Source organism: Typopeltis vanoorti, chromosome 4 (assembly GCF_054136105.1).
Source record: "Typopeltis vanoorti isolate ZY-2024b chromosome 4, IOZ_Tvanoo_1.0, whole genome shotgun sequence".
NCBI lineage: Eukaryota > Metazoa > Arthropoda > Arachnida > Uropygi > Thelyphonidae > Typopeltis > Typopeltis vanoorti.
This window is the reverse complement of record NC_143552.1, coordinates 15,930,266-15,953,254: the sequence shown is the minus strand read 5'-3', so window position 1 is coordinate 15,953,254 and position 22,989 is coordinate 15,930,266. Positions and strand designations below refer to the sequence as shown.

The following is a 22,989-nucleotide window of genomic DNA, read 5'->3' as shown; positions in this document are numbered from 1 at the left end:
ACTGCTGCCCAATGCTCCCTGAATACAGTAAAAACAATCAGGCATGAACTAGAGACTTGCAATGGTGACTACGAGGATGTAGCAAGAAGAAAGATCCCTAGCAGACGATCTGATTGCGTTCGTACAGCAGAATTCCTCGCAAATCTGCAGGAACAGGTGTTGAAGAACCCTGGCATTGGAATTCGGGCTTTGTTCGTGGAGTTGCTAACTGTAGTCATGCCCTGGATAACAAGGGTAGCCAATGGTAGGCCGTATGTATGGCAGCAGGATTCGGCCCCTTGCCACACCTCTGGGAAAAGTCAAACATGGTTGTCTGAAAATTTCTACGACTTCACCAGTCCAAATGTTTGGCCTCCAAACTCCCCAGACCTTAACCCCATGGATTATTTTGTATGGGGTGCAGTTGAAAAAGACACCAATCGCACTTCCAGTAATACAAAAGCCCAGTTAATGGATAAAATTAAAACAGTTTTTGCGGCCCTTCCCAGGGAGACTGTAGCATCAGCTTGTTCGAGGTTCCGAAGCAGAATTGAAGCTGTGATCGATGCTAATGGTGGTTATTTTGAGTAAATCTTGTTGATAGTATTGTAATTAACTCTGCCTGTAATGTTTTTTTGTCAATTCATTAAATTTAATAGATACAAAGAAGATTTTCTTTTTCCTTACGAAACTGTCAAATTTATCCCGAACACCCTGTATAACTATTACAGCTTGCAAACTCCCCTAAATCCCTCAAGGTTTTGGGGAGGGTGGTTGAGAACAGCAACATTTCTGCGTAGAGCATCCTAGACATGTGCTCAGTAGGATTAATGGCAGGAGACTTGGCTGTCCAGTTCATACATATAGTAGCCTCCTCCTTAAAGATATTGGTCCACAAGCTTCACTTGATGAGGATGAGCATTATTGTCCTGTAGGATAAATGTCTGCCCCCCCCCCCCATTGTACCCACATATGGATGCATATAGGAGTCCAGGAGGACCTCGTCTCTATAACTTGCAGCATTCAGTAGTTCTTCTAGGAACCACATGGAAGTCAGTGCATCCATTCAATGAAATGCCTCCCCCAAACCATCACACTATCTCCACCATGCGTTCCTAGTTCTCTCTACAAAGCAATACCAGTCCTGCTCTGATCTGGAGAAAACTAGGAACACATTTTCATCCCTCTGGTATCCATGAAAGAGATACTTATCATGGAGGTAGCGGGAAGGTTTTTGGAAGCATCTTGCTGAGTGGATGCACCTGACTTGTATCTTCTTCTTAATGGTACCATGAATGCTTATAGAGATGAATAATAAATTATATATTTAGTTTAATCCTTTATCCAAGTGTAAGCAAACAAAGTTTGCACCTGAAGTATCTTCAGGACTGGGACAACTCGTGGCAAAGGTGGACTGGCTTCACATCACTTGCCTTAGTATAGAGATGAAGTCCTTGACTTATGTTTGTCCATATATAGGTACAGCAGGGAAGACATTTATCCTACAAGATAATGTATTCAAGATACCAAGCAATTTTATATAAACCTGGTTTTTAATCCTATTTCCCAAGTGAGCAAACAGACAAGTAAGTCAAGTTTGCGCTTGCATGTAGTGCAAGTCTAAGGCAACTCATGGTAGTGCAACTTTTGGTAAAGGTGGATTACACTCTGATCACTTTCCTTAGTATTTTTCCCTTAAAACACATCCTCTTGCAGAGATGTATGATGCTATGCATTAAAGGCAATGGTCACTACCCATACCGTTTTGACCTTTATTGAGGTCTCGTCAGTGGGAGCCAGACCTGACAATGCTAAGGGTGAAGTAATGCAGAGCTTCTTATGAATTTTACCTAAACAAGTTGCCATAAGGTGCTTTGATCTTATTAAAAAAAATCTCAGGATGAGATTTAGATGTAAAAAGTTTTTTTAACTTGGGTATATTTTGTATTCAAGATACCAAGTAATTTTATATAACCTTGGTTTTTAATCCTATTTCCCAAGTGAGCAAACAGACAAGTAAGTCAAATTTGCACTTGCACGTAGTGCAAGTCTGAGGCAACTCATAGGAGTGGCACTACCATGAGTTGCCTCAGACTTGCACTACGTGCAAGCGCAAACTTGACTTACTTGTCTGTTTGCTCACTTGGGAAATAGGATTAAAAACCAAGTTTATATAAAATTACTTGGTATCTTGAATACATAATATACCCAAGTTAAAAAACTTTCTAGAAGATGATAATGCTCATTCTCATCAAGTGAAGCTCGTGGACCAATATCTTTAAGAAGGGGCTATCATATGTATGGACTTGCCAGCCAGGTCTCCTGACCTTAATCCTATTTGAGCATGTCTGGGATGCTCTAGGTTGACAAGTTGTAGGTCTCAACTTTCTTTCCCAAAACCTTGAGGGATTTAGGAGAGCTTTGCAAGAGCAATAGTTGTTATTGCCAACTGATCTCCTGGACATCATTATAAAGAGCATGAAATATCATGGTGAGCACTGTATTGATGTGACCAGTGACCTTCTTACTGAGGCATTCTGACAATCTTATTTTGATCTCTTGAATTAAACTATTACAATTTTTGCTGGTGCTCCTTTCATATACTGCTTCTCACCAAATTGCATAAAAATTCTTCATACAGTTTTGAGTTATTGTAATTTTTCTCTTTTTTACTGAATTTATGGAAACCTATGTATATCTAGGTGATTGACTTTCTTGCTACAGTTGAATACAGCATACTGTAAGTTCCAAGACATAGTTACTACTGTGGCAAATACTTAAAATAGCATTTGAAGTTGCTTGTTCATTATAATGATTTAATTAGTTTTTAATTAAAAGCCATTCCTCAACAATTAGGTTGAACAAATGCATGAGAAAGTAATTTGTAAAAAAAAAAAAAAAGAAAGAAAGAAAAAAAGCCTAATTATTAATTGACAGAGGCTGCTAGTTAGCCCATAGCAAAAATGAGTTGTAAAAAAAAAAGCTCTTTATAATAAATTAATAAATTATATGATGTAACATGAGTATACAATTATTCAAATTTTGATATCTACATTTATAATAAAAGGTTTGATTACATTGCATTAGGCTTAGTGCTTTTTTTATTTTCTTGTTTTACAGTACTCTGTTCAGGTTACCAAATATGACCGTCATGGATATAAACCAAGACCTAGAATTCTCATGCTAACAAACAAAGCCATTTATTTATTAGATGAGAAGGATTTTAAACTGAAACACTGTTTATCACTAAAGGATCTAATAGGTAAAATGAGAAATAATTAGAAGACTGTACAAACTAAGTTTTTGGATAATATTTCTGGTTACAAATTTTGTTATTATAGCATATTTTGTAAATATGTTATTATTTTCCTGTAGTTGTTTGTTCATATTTAGTGAAAGCTTCAAATGAAGCTATGTAATTAAATTATATAGTGACATTCAAATTTATATGAACTGTTACTTATCTTAAAACCTAAAGTAACTAATCCTATTGTGAATTGTAAGTTATATGAAATTCAACATTCAAACAACTTGCAACTACAGGCTTCTTTCCTTGCTTTTCATTATTTTGCTACTGCCATTCCATTCATGTATCGTCTCCTATCTAGGAGGTTGACTACCACGATGTGGCTCATGGTTAACTATGAGTGTAACGACATTACAGTTACTCTGTTCAGGTTACCAAATATGACCATCATGGATATAAACTAAGATCTAGAATCCTCATACTAACAAACAAAGCCATTTATTTATTAGATGAGAAGGATTTTGCTACTGCAGTGTATCACTAAAAGAGTGCAGTGCATCACTCTAGAAATCATTGTTGCTGTTTTTCCCCGATGTTTGCAACTACTATATAAAAAGCCAAATCACATTTAATCCCTTATTAAAAAGTGTTTTTACATTTATTTTTATTATTATTTTTAGGAAGATTGTTTTAAATTAAAACAGTTTGCGCTCGCTTGCACGTAGTACAAGTCTGATTAAACTCATGGTAGTGCAACTCGTGGTAAAGGTGGATTAAGCTCTGATCACTTTCCTTAGTATTTTTCCCTTAATGTAAAGCACATCCCCTTGCGGATGTGCTTTATTATTTTATTTTTTTATTATTATTTTATATATATATATATATATATATATATCAGAAATGTCTGTGCCGTTAGCCTAGTGGCAATGCGCTTTGCATCCATATGCCTGGGGAAGGGGTGTCCTGGGTTTGATTCCCGTCGCCGACGTGAGGAGCTGAAGGATCTTCCTCAGCCATAGCCAAGCTAGCTGGTCTTGGGCATGGACAGCAGGGTTTTTTTTCACCAGTTTATCTGAGGTTTTTCATTCCGCAAGCAGGTAAACCGGACCTGTGAAAAAATGGATCTACAGCCATAAATACTTAACCCCCCATGAGGGGGCTCAACTCACCCCAATAGGGACAGGGAAGAAAAGGGAGGAAACTCCATATGAATAAATAAATAAATATATCAGAAATAATATACCGGTAACGCCATTGCACCAATCAAAATAGTTTTTAAAATTAAATATTTAATTTAAAAAAAAAAAGGTTGTCTTAGAAAGAAAAAAAAAATTCAGAAAAACAGAGTTGGAAAAGTAGAATGTTAGGAAAATTCATTAATGTATATCATTGCAAGTCCTCTGTGTTTTTCATCAAACCCAATAGTTGGTGGGATAGCAATGCGTCATTCCTATGGAATTATTATGAAACAAGGTGGTTTCACATTGCCTTCCTTGTCCAGTAATATTCTGTCTGTAGATGTGTGTGTGTGGGGGGGGGGCTTGTTTGCCTGTTTTTGAGGAATGAAAAAAAACGACCTTCAGGGAGGAAAAAACCCTCCACCACCATATGAGACTGGCTAACTCACCTTGGATGAAACTAAAGGGTAGATTTCAGTCCAGGGTGATTGATTCCCAACTAAAGGGCTCTGTTAAAACACCAACTACGAGGGTGGTCTGAAAAGTTCTCAGCCTCAAACATAGATGGCAACACTATCGGGAAGAATTTTTTTTTCTAAGTTGGTACTTCTGTCATAAGCATCCATGTGAAATTGCAAGTCATTTTATCAAATAGTTTGTTTTATACAGCTGTCTGAAGCAAAAGTCTGTATCCCTTGAAATGAATAAAATTGAGTATCATGCAGTTATAAAATTCTTTGTAAAAGAAGGTTTAACGCCAAAAGAAATTCATTCGAAGTTCATAAAAGTTTATGGGCACTCGTCTTCTATGTTTTCAACAATTAAGAAATGGGCTGCCGAGTTTAAACGTGGCCATACAAGCCTTGAAGATGATCCACGTGAAGGATGCCCAAAAAGTGTAACAATGCCAGAAATAATTGATCAAGTGCATGATATGGTATTGGATAGCTAGCAAGTCAAAGTGTGTGAAATTGCTGAAAATATAGGCATTTCAAAAGAACATGTAGGATATATTTTGTATGAAGATTGCAAATGAAAATGCTTTGCACAAGATGGGTGCCCTTGCATGAAAATCTATGAACAGTGCTTGGAGCATTTTAACAAGAATAAAACTGATTTCGTGCATCAATTTATTACTATGGATGAGACTTGGATTCACCATTACACACCAGAATCCAAGCAGCAGTCAAAACAGTGGACAGAAGCCGGTTGTTCAGCGCCAAAGAAGACAAAGTCAGTTCCAACAGCAGGAAAGGTCATGGCATCGGTGTTTTGGGATGCTAAAGGCATTTTGTTTATTAATTATCTTGAAAATGGTAAAACAATAACCGGGGAATATTATTCCGATCTTTTAACCTGACTAGACGAAAAAATTTGAGAGAAAAGACCCGATTTGCAGAAGAAAAAAAGCGTCTTTCATCAGGATAATGCACCTGCCCACAAAGGTGTTTTGGCAGTGGGAAAATTAAGGGATCTGCACTATGAATTGTGGGAACATCCGCTATTTCTCAGATTTGTCTCTCTCTGATTTTTGTCTTTTCCCAAAACTAAAACTCTTCCTTGCTGGTCAGCATTTTTCTTCGAATCAAGAGGTGATTACAGCTGTAGAGGGATATTTTGCAGCTCTTACTGAGAACCACTACAAGGACACGATTATGGCACTGGAGCATCGCTAGAATAAATGTATTAGTCTTAAGAGAGATTATGTTGAAAAATAAAAATAATTTTGAAATTATAAATTCGTTTTTTCATTGTTAGGCCGCAAATGTTTCAGATCACGGCCGTAAGTATGTCATGAGCTATGGAGGCTCCATTATATGCTAGCTGGCCAAAATTTATAACCAAAATCCAAATACGGTATACTCCAGGGTGGGCCAGCGGAGGGAGTGGATGTCTTTGGATGAGTTGAGTAAGCTTTTTAATTTTGCAGGAGGTTTAAAGGTGGCTTTGAGGTTATATTTTTGTAGTACTCTGTTTATTTTGTCTGATGTCCCTTTAATGTAGGGAATGGTTATAGTTTTATTGTTAATAGTGTTTTGGCTGTACCCATTTTTTGGAAAGTATTGCTGATTACTTTAAATTCGTCTTTTAGTGCCTGTTCACTGGAACAAATCTTCATAGCCCTGTTTTTTAGAGTATTGATGACACCTAGTTTTTGTGTTGGGTGGTGGTAGGAATTTATGTGTATATATTGGCCAGTATGTGTCGGTTTCCGGTAAACAGTGAAGGAAAGATTGCTCGTAGGAAGTTTCTAGATACAAGTGTATCTAGAAATGGAAGTGTGTTCTGTTTTTCAATCTCAGTGGTGAACTGTATGCGTTTGTGTTGTTTGTTTAGGTGGCTAAGGAATGTGTCTAGTGTCTGGCGGCCATGAGAACTTCTACCTTTTTGTAGGTAGAAAGCACAGCCATGGGCTCGCCATTATCCTCCCCTATTCATAACTTTTATATGGAATGGTTTGAGCACCTTGCTTTAGGTTCCTCCTCTTTAACACCCAAAGTCTGGCTTAGATACGTTGAAGATGTTTTTGCGATCTGGTCTCATGGCCGCCAGACACTAGACACATTCCTTAGCCACCTAAACAAACAACACAAACGCATACAGTTCACAAATGAGATTGAAAAACAGAACACATTTCCATTTCTAGATACACTTGTCACACATCTTCCTACTGGCAATCTTTCCTTCACAGTTTACCAGAAACCGACACATACTGGCCAATATATACACATAAACTCCTACCACCACCCAACACAAAAACTAGGTGTCATCATTACTCTAAAAAACAGGGCTCTGAAGATTTGCTCCAGTGAACAGGCACTGAAAGACAAATTTAAAGTGATCAGCAATACTTTCCAAAAAATGGGTACAGCCAAAACACTATTAACAAAATTCTCTACAAAACCTCAATAAAAAACAAAGACAAACCAGATTACAATAAAACTATAACCATTTCCTACATTAAAGGGACATCAGACAAAATAAACAGAGTACTGCAAAAATATAACCTCAAAGCCACCTTTAATCCTCCTGCAAAATTAAAAAGCTTACTCAACTCATCCAAAGACATCCACTCCCTCTGCTAGCCCACCCTGGAGTATACCGTATCTATTGCACCTGTAACATACCATATATAGGAGAAACAGGATGCACAATTCCCATCAGACAAAAAGAACATAAACAACACATTAAATATAATAATTATGGTGAAGATCCTTTCTGAACCTTTCTGATCATGCCCTGAACACCCTACATAGAATTGACTGGAAAAGCACTAGTTATCTACATCACACCAAAACATGGTATGAACGCAAATTTAAGGAAGCCTGTGAAATCGTTATCAACCACCCCAATCTGAACAATAATGATGGTCTAAAAATCCCATACGTATGGAAGGCATATATTCGTCCCACGAATCCTTCCTCTCTAAGAACAACTATAAACAGGACTGTAGAAAATCCAGGATCCTAAATCAAAAATAACAATTGTAATACTAAAAATAGGACATCACTGTTAAGGAAGAAATCTGTAAAAAAGAATGTTGATTCATGTTGTAATTTATAAAGAATTTTTTTAAAAATCAGAAATGACAGTTGTAATACTAAAAATAGGACATCACTGTTACTGAAAGAAAACTATCTGTAAGAAAGAATGTTTATTTAAATTCTAGCTTGATTATAACTTCATATCAAGATCACTAGAGGTCATGCCAGTAGAATAACATGTGATCAAATCTTTGTTTCTCTAGCTTGCAGTTTGCAATGTAACACAGCTTGTATAGTATAATTGTGTATGCTCCAGATGATGATCTTGATATGAAGATCGAAACGTCGAGATAATAAAATTATTTATAACACAGTTGTAAAATCCATAATTTATAAAATAAATGCTGATCACCATTTAACACTAAAAGAAAGGATGTACATCACCATTTACATGCATCAAAACCTGCTGCTCTATTATTCCTAACTGAATGCTTAATGACATCCTCGAAGACTGCAATCCACCTCAGCTATCATAACTACATCTTATATGATGCCTTCTATTAAAAAGGAGGAACGAGTGCTTTCTTTTTTTCTTTTTCTTATTTTTTCAATTCAGACATTCCTCATTAAAAAATTATCAAACCTGGAATCCCTAGTTTCATTATATTTTAATCATTTCAATCTACTCTTGTACAGCATTTCCTTTATCTCACTTTATTGCTTCCATAATTCAGACAACCTGTACTTTTTGACTACTTATCTCTAAAAATTGATTTTACATTCTAATTACCCAAACTGTGAGGTTATCTTCCTAGAAGACCATTATGTTCACAACACAGACTAGCTCCCATTCTCTAATTTTACAGATCAAGCCAGAAGGGAAGCTGAATCGTTGCTACCATTCTTGATCTAACTCTTTTCACTGGCAAACCAAAAATACCAGATAATCCTCATCATTCTTCCAACATTCTGGACATTTGTTTAACAAGTTCTCTCTCTCCAAATACAAATTAGATGTTTGCTCTCCTCTTAGAAATTTTGACCATAAGATTGTCATTCTATAGATTGACCTCCTTCCAGCCAATCTCAGCCTCATACCAGATGGCACTACAACTTTGCTAAGTGGCATGACCTCTAAAATTCCTACTTCTTTTCCATGGTGGGATTACTGTTTCTGCTCTCCCAATCCAAACCCTGCACTGACTAAATAACTGAAGCAATTCTCAATTAAATAAGGGCTTCATTCCCACTTCATTGCAAACCCCTGTCTTTTATCCAAGTTTTGGTTCTCTAAAAATTTATCCTTTGCAGTCTATGATAAAATATTCAATATATTGTTATCATTAATGATCACTATCAGAAAATATTCAGCATATAGTCAATTCGCTCAAGTCAAAAACTCATAATTTCTCGTTCAGATTACATTACAGCTCAAAACAAGTGTAATAAAATCACCAAAAAAACTAAACCATACTTTGTATGAGTCAAATGCAATAAGCTTACCTCCTGCTGAACTGGCAGTTGAAGCTTCTGCTCCTGTGCTAAGGTGGGCATAACTTCTGCTCTTTCTGGTTTACACCTCTCTTGCATCCTGATCACACTGTGTTAACATCACCCAAAGATAAGGTTGACTTCTTGACATCAATCCTTTCTTCACAGACAACTAAAGTGAATTACTTCCTACAATATTACCTCCTAAACTAGTCATAGCAGGCCTTCCCATATCTTTTTCCAGAAGGATACCAGAAAAATCCTCATTAGTCTTGATAATAATAAGCTTCCTAAGTCCAAGTGGTATTCCTCCAGATGTGCTCAAAACTTGCACTCTCCAATTAACACCCATCTTGTATCACCAATATAAGCTGTCACTGTCATCTTCCTTTAATCTAACATCTGGCATCATTTATGTTTCTCTCATGTCCTATGCCTCCCCTCAGTACTCTCAAAGTGATGGAGAAGGTCATCAACAACCAGCTTCTTCACTACTTGGAGATCCATCATTTAATTAATTATTACCAATATGGATTCTGCAGATCACTTTTTTCAATAGACTTTCTTGTTAGCCTTGCCTACCTTTGGGTACACACAGTCGACAGAAAAGTTTGGAGAAACAAAAGTGGTTACTTTTCATATTTCCAAGGCATACGATTGTATTTGGCAATGACAGCTTCCTTTCTGGTGATTCACTGCATGTCATGGTGGATGGCTTGTTCTCATCAGATTTCTTTATCAATTCTGCAGTAGCTTAGTATTCTGTACTCTCACTTACACTCTTCCTCTTAAGCATCAATGAAATTCTCTAACTTAAAATCCTATTCATAGTTTTGCTGTTGTTGATGATTCCTCTTCTTCATTTGGAAGGATATACTTGAGAAGATGTGAAGGAAGGAAAGGAAAAAAAAAGAAAAAAAAAATCAGGACTAGCAGCACTTAAACAGAGACAAATCATCAACAAAAGCACCCTACAGAAATGGCTAACATTAATCACAATTTCTTTGTCAGACCATCAAAGAATCAATGGAAATGTTAAAAAATCCTAATCAGTATAACAAAAAACAAAGTATGATTCTACAACAGTTTTTTTATGTCACTCTCTCAACCATGAAAGGTTGTAAACTTGAAGTACATTAGTATCAAGGTTTTTTCTTGTTTTATTAATTATGTCTTTATTTATTTTTTACATAATCTGGAAACCATGCTCTTGAGATCAAACATAATCATGAACTTTATCAAGCCACATCAGTCCTCTAATAAGTGGAGAGGTGATGTCACATAGGGCAATGAAAGTCATCTCATACACAAAGATAATCAGCCAGAGCAGGATATGAACCCACATCCTGTTGGCTGGAGAAAAGCTGTTCTAACCACTTAACCAAGCAGACAGGTATGGCCATCTTTCATCAAAAACCTGGCATATGCAGATCTTAGACATTCTAAACATCACATTTCTAGTCACATTATAATACAATATGAATCACACAGACACAACATTATTAGTCTGTTTCAAATATTCTGTATTAATGTTAGTGTTAGTTTGTTTGTTGCAAAGCCCAGTTAGTGTACTATCTACTTAAACTGTTCAATAAATAGTTTACATGTGGCATGTACACTAGACATAAACTTTCATCATCTATGTGTTATGCTGACATTGAGCATGCACTTGGAAATGCCCTTTTGCAGTGATATTGTCTATTCCTTTGAAACCTTTTCTATTGCAATAGGAAAGATCAATTAACAGCCAATGCTTCACACACACTTTCAAGTTCAATCACTTCTAGAATTTGCACACCACTTATTATTATTATTATTATTATTCAGGCCTCCATGGAGTCAAAAGACTCATCGTCTTTTGACTCCATGGAGGCATTTTGAAGGATAAATAAATATTCTATACAAATTATGTTCTTGTTTTAATCCCCTATCCAAACATAATCAAACAAACATTTCACATGAAGTACATTCACAACTAGAATACTTCTGTATAGAGTCTCTTCACTTCATATCAGTTTCCTCAGTATCCCATATATCACAGCACACTTCCTTTCAGTTATATTGATATGCTTTATGGGATGGGTCACACTGTTCAGACTAGTTTTGATCTTTATTGTGGTTGCATCGTGGAGATACTAAAAGCTAAATCAATGCAGAAGTCATATTTTATACAAACAACCAAATGGCCTATCAGAATATTATTTAAAATACTTTGAATTGTTATAGAAAGCTTTTTTCACAAAGTTTAAATATAGGTAGCCTAGTTGTGTTGATAGTATTTTTTGCTTGGGTGAAGGAATAAAACAAGAATATAATTTTTTGTGTTGCATAATTTACTTTTTAAACAAGTGAAAATAACTTTTCACTTTGAAAAACTGTTATATAAAATAAGCATAACAGAACAATAGTAGAAAATCTTCAAGAGGAATATGATCAAGAGTACATATCAGTATTTGAGATATAAAAAGTCATCAGATATCTGAAATGTGGAAAAATGACTGGAGTAGATGATATTTCAGTAAAAATGCTCAAATATGATGGTATAAAAATTTTACATTGGCTGCAGCCACAGTGCATAACTCAGAAGCATGATCTGAAGGTCAAATTTATTGTAATCAGAGTAGAGCTTTCATCAAATGCATCTGTAAAAAAGGACAATAAAACAATGTGAGAATTACTGAGAATTTCTCTATTGAGTGTTCTAGCTAAGATTTATGAAAGCATACTTTGAAGCTGTTATGAAAAATTGTGAATATGAAGTTGGAAAAGAACAGACAAAGTAGAAGTTAGTCTGTTCTTAAATTGTCTTAAAGCAAAAATCTCATCGTGATATTTTCATTTTAAGACAAAAACTTGAGAAACCACAGGAATATACCATAGATTTATATTTTAAGTTTTCTGCATATGGAACAAAAAAAAAAAAAAAAAAGGCAAATGACAAAATGCAAATTGAAACAGCTTTTAAAAATGCTACAATTATATGGGTAAAGGAAACATTATATACAGTATATTTACTTTGTAAGGTCATAAAATTAAAGCTAGTTTTGATGTAAAATCAGATGTAAAACAAAATGTACACCATCTTCATCATCCATATGGATCACATCTGAAGATAAGTAGCATCAAACCTGATATCAAAATTGAAAATATTTGCTCTTTGCTTTATTTTAAGACTATAACATCATCTGCATAAACCCAGTGCCTGTCTTCAGGATTCTTTGACTAGAACTATAATTGTTGTAACAGATTTGGTAGGAAGATTATTATTTTCCTGATCACCATGCAGTCAATAAGACTCATTTTGGGAGATCAGTGCTAGAGAATATAGTCTGTCATACCACTCCATAACCTCATTGACACTTTGCACTTTTACCACTATCTCAGACAATGGATTCCATTCTCTTATTACTCTCCATGCAAATAACTTCTTGTCCTCTTACTCACTACTTCCTTTTGCAACTTCTGCCCAGAAAACTTACAGGGATAAGTGTCGATCAGTTAATAATTGTTCAAAAGCTTAAATCTCAACCATATTCCTCCATTTTCTCTCTATCAAATTCTGTAGTTCTATGCCGTTAGACTGTCCTCATAACTGACATTGTACAGTTCCAATATTATTTTTACTATGCACCCTCTTAAAAGTTATTTCATCCCCTTCAAATACCAGTGATAGATCTGAACACAGAAATCCAGAGATGGTCTAATCAAACATTTATAAATGGAACTGCTACCTATTCATGATGCTTTGCAAACTTCATTCTCTCAATCTGTCTTCATATCCCACATTCCAAAGACCAGTTACCACCTTAGTCAGTCTTCTCTGAACCCTTTCTAATTTATTCTCATCACCACGAAACCAAAGAGACCAAATTTGTGCACAATAATTCATATGAGGCCTGATCAGGGTCTTATACAATGGAACCATAATCTCTTTATTTCTGCATGTTAAGATCCTCCGTATCTTTGACATAATCTAATGTGATGCCTTCACAACTTGTGCAGTGTGACCTCTAAAGTTCAGGTCCTTGTCCACCACTACCAGTTCCCTTGTCTTCTCAGCCTCTTCCAAATTTTCCCCATCAAATGCATACTTTGTAACATTGAGCTGACAGTTCTGCTGATTTACCCACTCATACAATCTATTCAATTCCTCTTGTAAGGCAACATCTGCTTGATTCCTCATTGTTCTCCTGAATTTTGCATCATTGCAAACAGCTGTATGTCTCCAGTTAAACCATGGTAGCTCCAAAACAGGCCCCTCAAATTCCTTCTGGGATTTCACACCCCCCATATACAACTCACTAATACCTATTTGACAGCCAGTCACCTATCCATTTCACCATCAATCCCATCTGCTCTAATTTAGTTACCAACTTGTGGTAATCTATTAAAACCCTTACAAAAAAAAGTATAGCACTGTATATGCATTTCTCTTGTTCGGTACATTCATCACCTTGTTATAGTACATAAGTAAGTTGGTAAATCATCTCCCTCTTAAACACATGCTGACAAGAACAGAGAATACTGCCAGTATCAACCTACTTCTGTATCCAAGCTCCCACCAACCTCTCCAAAACCTTAACTGCAACTCCAGATATATATATTAACCTATGATTTGTAGCCTTAGTCTTGAAGGTTAAGGCTACAAATACCAACAAATATTCACTACTTTTGTGAAATGGAACACTTTTACTTTCCTTCCGCTTCTTTGGAACTCTTTCTGTTGCAAGACTTGTTAAGATTCCTGGTGATACCTCATCAAGTTCTATAGCCTTATTGGCATCTAGCTTACTTAACACGTTTGCTGCCAACTATGAGTGTACTCGTAGTTGGTAAACCAGCTACATAAGCCAGCTACGAGTATACTCGTATGATGCTTACCGCCGGGAACAAGATTACTGTACTGACCTTGAAGAAGTGAAAATGCTTGGCTTGTGGAGCTAGCATCAAAACTGTGTATTCTCATAGATAGTATATGCTCTGTACAAGCCAACTACGAGTATACTCGTATGACGCTTACCGCCGGCAATGAGATTACCGTACTGACCTTGAAGAAGTGAAATTGCTAGGCGTACGGGAACAGAATATGCCGAAGTAGCGTGGCAGCGAACGTGTTAACTCCTCATATACCTCTTGCTAGCTCATTTCATTTCTACATGTGAGCTTCTGATTTCACATTGAGGATGAAACACCATGATGAATTGTTCACACAGTACCTAGACTATGTTCTCTTCTGCAGTCACCAACTCCCACTTTCATTCATTAACATAAACTTGCCATAATCATTGTTCTTTCTACTTGTACATATCAAAAACACTCCCAAGGGTTTTTCTTGCCCTGGTTTGCTAATTTCTGCTCATACTGCAATTTTGCTGTTCTTGCCAACTAAGTCTTCTCTCCTGGGCTACTCTTTGTGCAACTGATTATTACCATTATTCATCTAATGCCACCTCCAAAGTGCCTCCTTCTTCCAGATTTAATGCTTAATTCCTTCATTCATTCATTACCTTATTTATTTGTCAGTTCCCATGCAGGATTTATTTCCCTACTGCTCAACTCCTCACTCCATCCTATAGCTCCAAGCTGTCTCCTAAGCTTTTCATAATCACTGGCCTTGTAATTCCACATATATCCTTTCCTAAGCGAAGTATTCATATGGCTAGTCACAACCCTGGTGATCATTTCATGATCACCCTCACCAACTGGATGGAAGTGCAACATTCCACTGACTATCATATCCTCTGATAAAATTATCAGATCTAAAACTCTCGATCCTTCCTTGTCCTCCTTTACATGTTGCCTAAGATAGTTGTCTGGCAAGAACTCAAACAATTCATTTTCCTTATTCCTAAATATCTCTTCATTACAATCTATATTACCATAATTAAAATCACCTATAATGATCACCCATCCCATGTAAAATAGCCCAAGTTGTTTACATATTTCTTCACCACCACCTTCCACATTTCCTATTGACATAAAGATCAAACAGCACTGATCACTGTGGTACTTCACTTTTGTATGCTCATATTCCATGATACTTCTCCATATAAAACTGTCTATCTATCAGAAAGCAAATCCCATTCATTAACATCATCAGCAATATGTTGTTTATTATTTTAAATATATACATTTTATTTTAACTGTCCGGTATATATTTTAACGGTATATATTTTAACTGTCCACACGATCATCAGCAATAAAAAGACAAAAAAATGAAATAGGCGAAAACATGGTAAACATATGTATTCACAGTGGAGAACCTATAAAACATAAAATATTTCAGCTATTTGGGCTGTCAACTAATGATGATAGAAAATTAAATATACACAATAGAATAAGGAAATCAGTATTAGTACTTCACAGTATAAACAACACCAAGAGATGAAAAAATAAATTTTGAGCTTACTAATATTTTTCTGGTTTTCTAACCAGCATCATCCACCCACCCAAAAATTAATTATGACTATAACAAGCACACAGGCATTACACTAAAACATTACAAACAGTTCAAATTGCGACTGACATAGAACTATTGTCTTAACAGTTTGCCCTCTACAGGCCAGTTAACCATGTAGTTAATTTGAAGTCAGGCTATCTGGTCTCAGAATGACTGTCTTCCTGATCTTTGGCAAATTAATGCAACCATACTCATATCAAGGTTGGCATGGAGTGCTTCATCAAGCTGATCTTTACGAAAGTGAATGAAGGTAGCTTACTAACTGCACAAGTGGTTTAAAAGTGACATGGAGATCATATTTATAGAAAAATTTTGTTTTCTTTTCTGATGTATGCTTATTATGCTGGATTGAAATAGTTCTGCCATGATCCTGTGTGTTGGTTGTAGGAGGGATGGCGGGGTGCATGTAGTATTTTATCAATTCTTTCTTTTAAGGTTACACGGTGGTTAGCATTCATAGTGAATAATTTATAGACACAAAAACACACGTGTTGGAATAATTACTTTACTTATAATTTAATTTATTATTTTTTCAGAGGTCAGGCTAGGGTAAGCGATTAACAAAGCATTTAGATTCATCTTTTGTGAGTGTCATATAGCTTGTGTCCTGTACATATCTATGTTTTCCTGATGAAGACCTCAATACAGAGGTCAAAACACTGAATATTATTTTTTTAATTATAATTTGACTATTGTGATGTGCTAAAAATGTATCATCTAGAAAAATGAATCATCTCCTTAAGAATGCCTCTATCAGGCTGGGATTCTATGATATCTCAAAGAAAAACATATATAAACTATTAAAAAGTTCATCTTGGCCCAAAAAAACGTTCAGGTCAAACACCCAGGATATATAATGTCACTAAAATTCATAAATATACACCCCCTTCATCGAATAGTTGACAGCACCACCTACAAACTGGCCAAACATTTACACAAATCATTTTCCTCCTCACAAGCAACTCTCCCTCTTATATATAAAAAAAAATCACTGCACTTTAAAACTTTAATAAAAAATTTAACCATTGCAGATTCTGACATCATAGTGAACCTTCACATTACTGCACTATTCATTAGTGTACCTCTGGCAGAGCCTCTGGACCTTAAGTCCTATTATATAATTTAATTATGAAAATTAAACATTTATTCTGGGTTACTTCTTATGGAAAGGAAAAATATATAAAGAACTAGATGGGATATTGAAAATGTTCCATCTACATGGAACATTTTCAAAATCAACTTAAACCAATAGTCTGGCTGCACTATGTTGTTGATGACGATGTGTTTGTCACATGGCCCAGGCACATTGAATAAATATTTAGCACATCTCAACAGCTGGCATCCAAAAATCAATTTTACCATAGAGAAATGATTAATAATAGTTGTCTCCCTTTTCTAGATGCACTAGTGACAAGACTTCCTAATGTCTCATTATCACTTACCATTTAGAGAAACCCACACAGGAAGGTAATTATAATAATATTACGAAAGTCATCTATGTAAATTGTCACTTAAGGGTGTCAAAACCAAATAACTGGGAGGAGACCTCCACATCACCTATCAGGAGTGTGGAGAACCAACTGGATACTGAACGAACAAGAACAGGCTAGCAATTTGGGACTTAGCTGACCAAATTGTATTATCTATTGGCTTGAACCACAAATGCATATGATTGTACAATATGATAAGATTTCATGCCAGCCTGGGGCATTGACTGGTTAAACAAGGCTCACACTGTTTTCATCAGGGAACCAGGACAAAACAGTGAAAAGTCAGCTACTGGAAGAAGCTCCAACTCGACATCTAAAAAAAAGGAGAATAAACCCAATATCAAAAGAACTGAAAATAGGAACCATCAATATAAGGAGTATTGATGGTAAGGAAATCAAATTTGCAGAAGAATTGGAAAAAAAACATGTGGATGACAATATTGGAGTGCTCACAAGTAATTATTATTAAGAGAAACCTCCAGGAAGTTAGGGACTCATCAAGGGAGGCTACATACTACATGCGCCAGCTGTATACTTATTCTTGATTTCATTCCACTGCTTGCACACACTATCCAATAGCAAGCCATTCCAATCACACACCACCCTATGAGAGAAAAATCCTAACCCTCACCTCCTTCTTAGCAGCATTCATTCTCAGCTTCCAAGGATGCTCTCTTGTCCTTTCTCCACCCACCATAAAATGAAAAATTCCATCAATTGAAATCCTGTAACCCTTTCAGAAGTTTGTAAGTATAAATCTATTGGCTGATATCTACAGTCTACAAATTCTCAATCTATCTTCATAATCAGTATTCCACAATCCTGATATCATTGTTAACACTCTCCTTTGCACTCTCGCCACTGTATTAGAATCTCAATGGAAACCTGGAGACCAGACCTGTGCACAATAGTCCAAGTGAGGTCTTATCAAGACCTCATAAAGAGGCAAAATGACATCCTTATCTTTACATGTGAAAGTTTGTTTCAGCATTGCAACTATCTTTTGAGTTGCATTTGCAATCTTTGCTACATGGCCTCTGAACTTCAACTTGCTATCTAATAACACTTCAAGATCCCTAGCCTGATCAGTTTCTTTCAGCATAATCTCACCAATATAATATGATATTGGATATCTAATCAAGCCAATGTGCATGACTTTTCATTTATTGACATTGAACTGACATCCAGTTTTCCTGGATGTCAGTTCAATTCCAGCCTATTCAAATCATTCTGCAAGTACTGCATATTCGCAGCATTCTTGATTACCCCACCTATCTTTGCATCATCAGCAAATACCTATATGTTGCCTGTCAAATCCTTCCAAATATCATTAATTTACAGAATGAATAACATTGGACCAAGCACTGATCCTTGTGGTACACTACTAGTTACCTTAAATCTTGTAGATTCACATCTCCATATACCACTTTTTGATATCTGTCAGTCAGCCATCCTCTTATCCACGCTAATATTTTATAATCCAAACCCATATTGTCTAATTTATACAACAGTCTTTTATGCTGGTTTCTGTCAAAAGCCTTAGCAAAATCCAAAAGTATCATGGTATATCCATTCCCCGTGTCTAGTTCAGTGGTAACATTATTGGAAAATGTGAGCAAGTTGCTAAAACATGACCTTCCCTTAGTAAACCCCTGCTGTTCATTGCAAAGTAGAGATTCACTCTCAGTCCATTTCTGATTGCTAGCCCTGACCAATTTTTCAAAAATCTTCACCACTACTTCTGAGATACCAATAGATGGATACATTGGTCTTTGGACCACTCTTGTGCAATGGGATTACCATACATTCCAGTGGCGGCCAGTGGAATTTTAAATGGGGGTGCTGCCTATACAAAATAATTTTTTAAAAAATTATTTTTTCTTAATTAGTAACCAATTTATTAATAAATAAATCTGTAGATTTATTTATTATTAATAAATTGGTTACTGATTAGGAAAAAAAACATTTTTTTAAAAATTATTTTGTATAGGCAGCACCCCCCACTTCACGGGCTGCCACTGATACATTCTTTCCATTCCTGCAGAATCTCCCCTGTTCTAAAGACTGAAATTATATAGCCTGGTTAAAGGAATAGCCAGTTCAGGTGAACACTCTTTTAGCACCCATGCTGATATTCCATCAGTCCCTATTGCTCAATTGATATTCAGTTTGTGCAACAGCTCTAATATACCTCCTCTTCATACACCTGAGTTTCTTCGTTCAGTGAAAAGATAGCAGTGAATTCAATGTTGCTTACACTAGATTGATAGCTTTTAGCAAAATGGGGACTCGTTAGTTGGACAACCTCTTCTGTATCTGTCACCTTCACACTATCTGCATTCAGAAGAGTTATTCTTTCATATTCATCTTTCCTTTACTTGCAAGCATATTGATAGAATTCTTGTGGGTTGTTTTCAGCTTGCAGAGCCAGTTTCTTTTTGTACTCAGAGTTAGTTTCTCTACAACAGTTGTGACTACTATTCTAGCCTGCTGCTTATAATTTGCATAATGGACATCCTTATGCATATGGTATTCCTTCCACATCATCCATTTCTTACGAATATCTTGCTTAATAAGATTACACGTCTATTTGACTCTTCATCTATTTATTCTTTGAATTCTCGGGACACATTCTGATATTGCATCATTCAAGTATTTTTTAAATGCTTCCCATGCACTCTCGATACTCTTCCTATTCAGCTTTGTAGTTCAGCATGTAACCTTTTCTGAATGGAACATTCATAAACTTAGTCTCTTCCCAATTGAATACTGCATGAACATTGTCACCAACTAGAGGCAGAATAGCTACCCTTTGACACTATAATCAAACCTGACACTGTTTGACCACAGTTCCTTCTGTCACATGCTTCTCGAGGAAGTTGTCTTGCAACAGCTTAGTAAATTCAGTTTCATTGTTCTCATGATATTTCATACCTACCCAATCAATGTTCGGATAATTAGAGTCCCCCGTTATGATTACTCTTTTTGCACTGCATCTATCGTATTTATTTGTTGATGCATTTCTTCATCACTAGCATCCAATCCACCAGGTCTGTTCCAACACTCCACTGTATATTTAATCTTGTTAGACTCCAGTTCACAGCAGATGGCTTCAAACTCACTGCCATATGAAAAGTTGTTACCAGTGTTGTAGTCATAGGTCTCAACTCTAACTGGATTCAAAACATTTGATATCATTAGCAGCAGCCCACCCCCTCCTTTCCTATCCTGTCTATCCTTCCTAAAAATACTATACCCTCTGCACTCAATACCTGTTAGACCTGTCAGTATGTCTGATTCTGATAGCTAGGTCTCATTAATGCTTACAATCTGAGGTCCAAACATATTCACCAAGGCAACAAAAACTCTACCCCTTTGTTTCCGATACTCCTAGCATTCGTGTATAGACATAATAATCTAACTGCATGTTCTTTTGTATACTCTTGTCTACAGTCTGCATGACACAGTTGAACAACTTGCAGATATCTATTCTTCTCTAGTGCCCTAATAATTATAGACATCTTTTCACATGTTTGATGGGTCCGAACCAGATGAATACAAAGTCAAAATCATTCTCTCCTCATAGTCATTTCTAAGATAATGCCCATTCCTATCATTAGCACAATTATATAACACTGCCACTTTTAGACTCATATTCTCACAATTCCTTCCATTTATAATTTAGTTACTCTGACTCTCTGTTAGGTCTCATACCAATTATTAGTTTTCCAAGACTCCTGATACCAGATGCATTCAAATGTAGGCTGTCCCTCTTAAAAAAATCTAATCTTCCCCTAAACTCACTCCACACATCCAAAAATTCACACATCCATTCCTTCTACGCAGCCTGCACATAGAATAATTTGCCATCATAGCCCTAATAATGGCAAATTTTTAGGGCTATGATTTTTAATGAATTTTTAATGAATTAGGAAGAAGTAATATACTTACTATTTTCACTTCCTCACTCTTAATTCTCACCTCTTCCAACAATCCTTTTATGTCCTCTCTCTCATACTGAACTAATCACTAGTTAAGTCATTAGTACCTACTACAATTATGATCTCATCTACTTTTCTTTTCTGTCTTTGAATTTCTTGCATTATATCTTTAATTTTTGCTTCTACAAAACACGAAGTTATAACCTGCTCATCAACCTCATGTTTAATGATAGTCACCATACCAAATAACATCCTTCTTTTTACAAACAATGTTACTGAATTACCTGGTTCTGTGCTCTGTTGCTTCTTATTTTTCTGCTTGATTTTCTTTCCTCCCTATGTTCATTCAAACATCTCTCAACTTTCTGTAATTATTATTATTATTATTATGGGCAACTCCAAGGAGTCCATAGACTCATCGAGGGAGGCCTTAACATCATGTCAAGAAAACAACTATTCGACATTCACACAGTATCTATCATACTTCGCCTTGAACTCATTTAGAGTTTTGGCACCCACAACAGACTCTGGCAGCTTATTCCACTCATTCACCACTTTCCAAGTAAAAAACCTAACTCTAACACCCTTGCTAACCACATTCTTGCCCAGCTTCCATGTATGGCCCCTAGTCCTCCCACCACCAATCCTATTCTCAAAAATATCTTCTGAATTAATCTTATAGAAACCCTTCAGTAATTTGAATGTCTCAATCATATCACCCCTTTTCCGCCTGTCAACCAATTTCTGCAACCCTTCAACCTGTTCTCATAAGGTTCATTCCATAGACCTGTGATCATCTTGGTCACTCGTCTCTGGATCCTCTCCACCTCCTCCCCATCTATAAGAAACCCTGGCACCCATATCTGGGCACAGTAGTCTAGACGGGGTCTTATCAAGGCTCAATACAGAGGAACAATAACCTGTTTGTCTCTGCTTGTTAAAGTATTTTTCAGCAACCAAGTGATTTGATGAGCTGATTTAGCCACTTTTGCAATGTGCCCCCTAAACTTCAACTCCCTACCTACCAACACTCCCAAATTCCTGGCCTCGTCAATCTCCTGGAGTACAGTTCTACCAATGCTAATCTTTTCACCCCAAAATGCATAACCTTACATTTTGGCACATTAAATTGACATCCATTTTTCTTAGCCTATCCAAATCATCCTGCAAAATTTTGACATCCTGTGCACTCACTATTGCTCTACCCAACTTTGCATCATCAGCAAACAAATGAATAGTGCCTCTCAGATCCTTTCCTATATCGTTAATGAACAAATTTAACAGTAGTGGTCCAAGAACAGAACCCTGCAGCACACCACTAGTCACAGGCCGTCTTTTGGACTCTACTCCTGAATAAACTACTCTTTGATATCTCTCCATCAAACACCCTCCTATCCATCTCACCAACCCTATAGTCATCCCATATGCTGCAGTTTACTGATTAGAATTCCATGTGGTATCCTGTCAAAGGCCTTAGCAAGGTCCAGTAGAATCACTGTAAACCCATTACCCTTATCCAGTTCAGCCGTCGCTGTGTTATAAAACGTGAGTAAGTTACTGAGGCATGATCTACCCTTCACAAAACTATGCTGTCCCACATACAGGATCCCATTTTCATCTATCCAATCCTGTAATTTCCTCTTGGCTATTTTCTCCAAGACCTTGACAACGATTCCTGATATGCTGATCAGTCGGTGATTTACAACAGCAGTCTTGGA

At 36.3% G+C, this 22,989-nt stretch overlaps 1 protein-coding gene across 5 annotated transcripts in view; it reads left to right on the top strand.

Annotated features, from left to right (window-relative positions):
- The window catches only part of Myo61F (unconventional myosin 61F), a 744,085-nt gene that overhangs the window by 601,011 nt on the left and 120,085 nt on the right, over positions 1–22,989 (top strand). For all 5 annotated transcript variants that reach the window (XM_090391651.1, XM_090391648.1, XM_090391650.1 and 2 more), the window contains exon 28: positions 3,100–3,241. In XM_090391651.1, coding sequence (XP_090247777.1) covers positions 3,100–3,241 — 142 coding nt within the window. The remainder of the gene's footprint in view (positions 1–3,099; positions 3,242–22,989) is intronic.